Consider the following 1,444-nt stretch of genomic DNA (forward strand, 5'->3'; position numbering starts at 1 on the left):
CTCTCCAGAAACCAAACGCGCTCTGAGAAGGGTTGACCCATCCATCACGATCGACAACGGCCCTGCCGTGAGCTCGTCGTCCGTACAATATGAGTCGATGGTCTGTGACTGACCCGACGTCCCGGAAGAGGTAAACTTGTTCTCAAGTTGGGGCCATGATCGCGGTTTCATGAGAGTGTATTCACACATGGCGGGGGCCGAAGTTTCGTGTCTGGTCCAGGCGTGGAGGAAGTTGGTAGCAACGATTTCGGCGGGTTGCCAATCGATAGCGAGCGCAGTTACGCCAACTATTGGGCAGGGCGAAACCGAGATGTCGGTTTCGGAGTCGGAGTCGGAGTCGGTATTCTCGTCGGAGTCGGCATTCTCGTCGGCGTAAGTGCAAACATCTTGATCGACTTGATCGTTATCACCGAAAGACTCTAACCAATGCGTTGGCTCAAAAGCATGTTGCAAAACTCCGCTTGCCGTTGTCATTAACATGCCACAAAGATGGGGGTTCTTCTTTCCGAGAATTGCGGTGGTCAACACTCCTCCGACTCGGTATAAGTCTTGCTTGATCACTTCGTCATTCTCCATGTAGGTAGAGCAGCAGAACAAGCCACACGCTGAGTCAGGTTCCGATCCCGATGCGCGGCCAACGTGATAAAGAACCTTTCCGCCACGCAACTCGAAAGCAGGGGCGCGTCGCAACTGTTCTAGAGGGATCCAACCACCGTTGTTCGCATGGTCTTGGGACAGGAGCTGCGTCATTTTGTCGTCGCCCTAATAGAACGGAACTTGTCGTTTAGATGCGCAATGTAGCGAGGGGGGCGACCAGGTATTTTGTAGGCCGACGTCATTCAGCGAAGCTGCGCGGGTTTATGACTCTGAAAGTCAAGTGCTCATGGAAGCTGGCGCATTCACGTGTGTCATTACGCCCTGGGCCTGCCGCCGACTCAGCCCTGCAATTAGCCCAACGCTTAGATTACCAAGCCACGAGCACCGGCCCCAGCCTGCTCCTCGTGTAACGTGGACACCGGTCAAACGTCTTCTTTTGTAAGCACACAGTCTGATCAACTTTCAAACTCACGCCCTCGTAGACCAATGGTTCCTCTGGTCCCATGCAGCATGCCAATACATTGATGGTTCAAGCGGGTATTCATTTTCCAGGTAAGATTTGAAAACCTTGGGTCCACCCCTCGAACCTGAGCAAAGATTGGCCGTTGATGAAGGTCTTGGATGCACCCAATGTACCATTTCTGTGCGCTTCGTTTACAATGGATTTATGGGGCGCCTCTCATGGTGCCCAAGACTTCCATGGCGGCTTACTTTGGAAGTAATTTCAACCCTAACTGCCAACAAAGATTGTCCTGGCATACCCAATCATGGCAATGCTTGATAGTATCCACCGGCTGAAGGCAAGAGTAGATGATTTGCATCACAGGGACACATTCTCTTCGTCCAG

At 52.4% G+C, this 1,444-nt stretch overlaps 1 protein-coding gene across 1 annotated transcript; it reads right to left on the reverse strand.

Moving 5' to 3' along the window:
* Nucleotides 1-18: 18 nt before the first annotated feature.
* Nucleotides 19-750, reverse strand: CABS01_17177 (uncharacterized protein; the record flags this gene model as incomplete). Its single annotated transcript, XM_060550504.1, has 1 exon — nucleotides 19-750. A coding segment is annotated over one exon (732 nt), but the record flags the coding sequence as incomplete, so codon positions are not given.
* Nucleotides 751-1,444: the final 694 nt, after the last annotated feature.

The sequence above is a fragment of the Colletotrichum abscissum genome (assembly GCF_030869225.1).
Source record: "Colletotrichum abscissum strain IMI 504890 chromosome Unknown Scaffold_420.1, whole genome shotgun sequence".
NCBI lineage: Eukaryota > Fungi > Ascomycota > Sordariomycetes > Glomerellales > Glomerellaceae > Colletotrichum > Colletotrichum abscissum.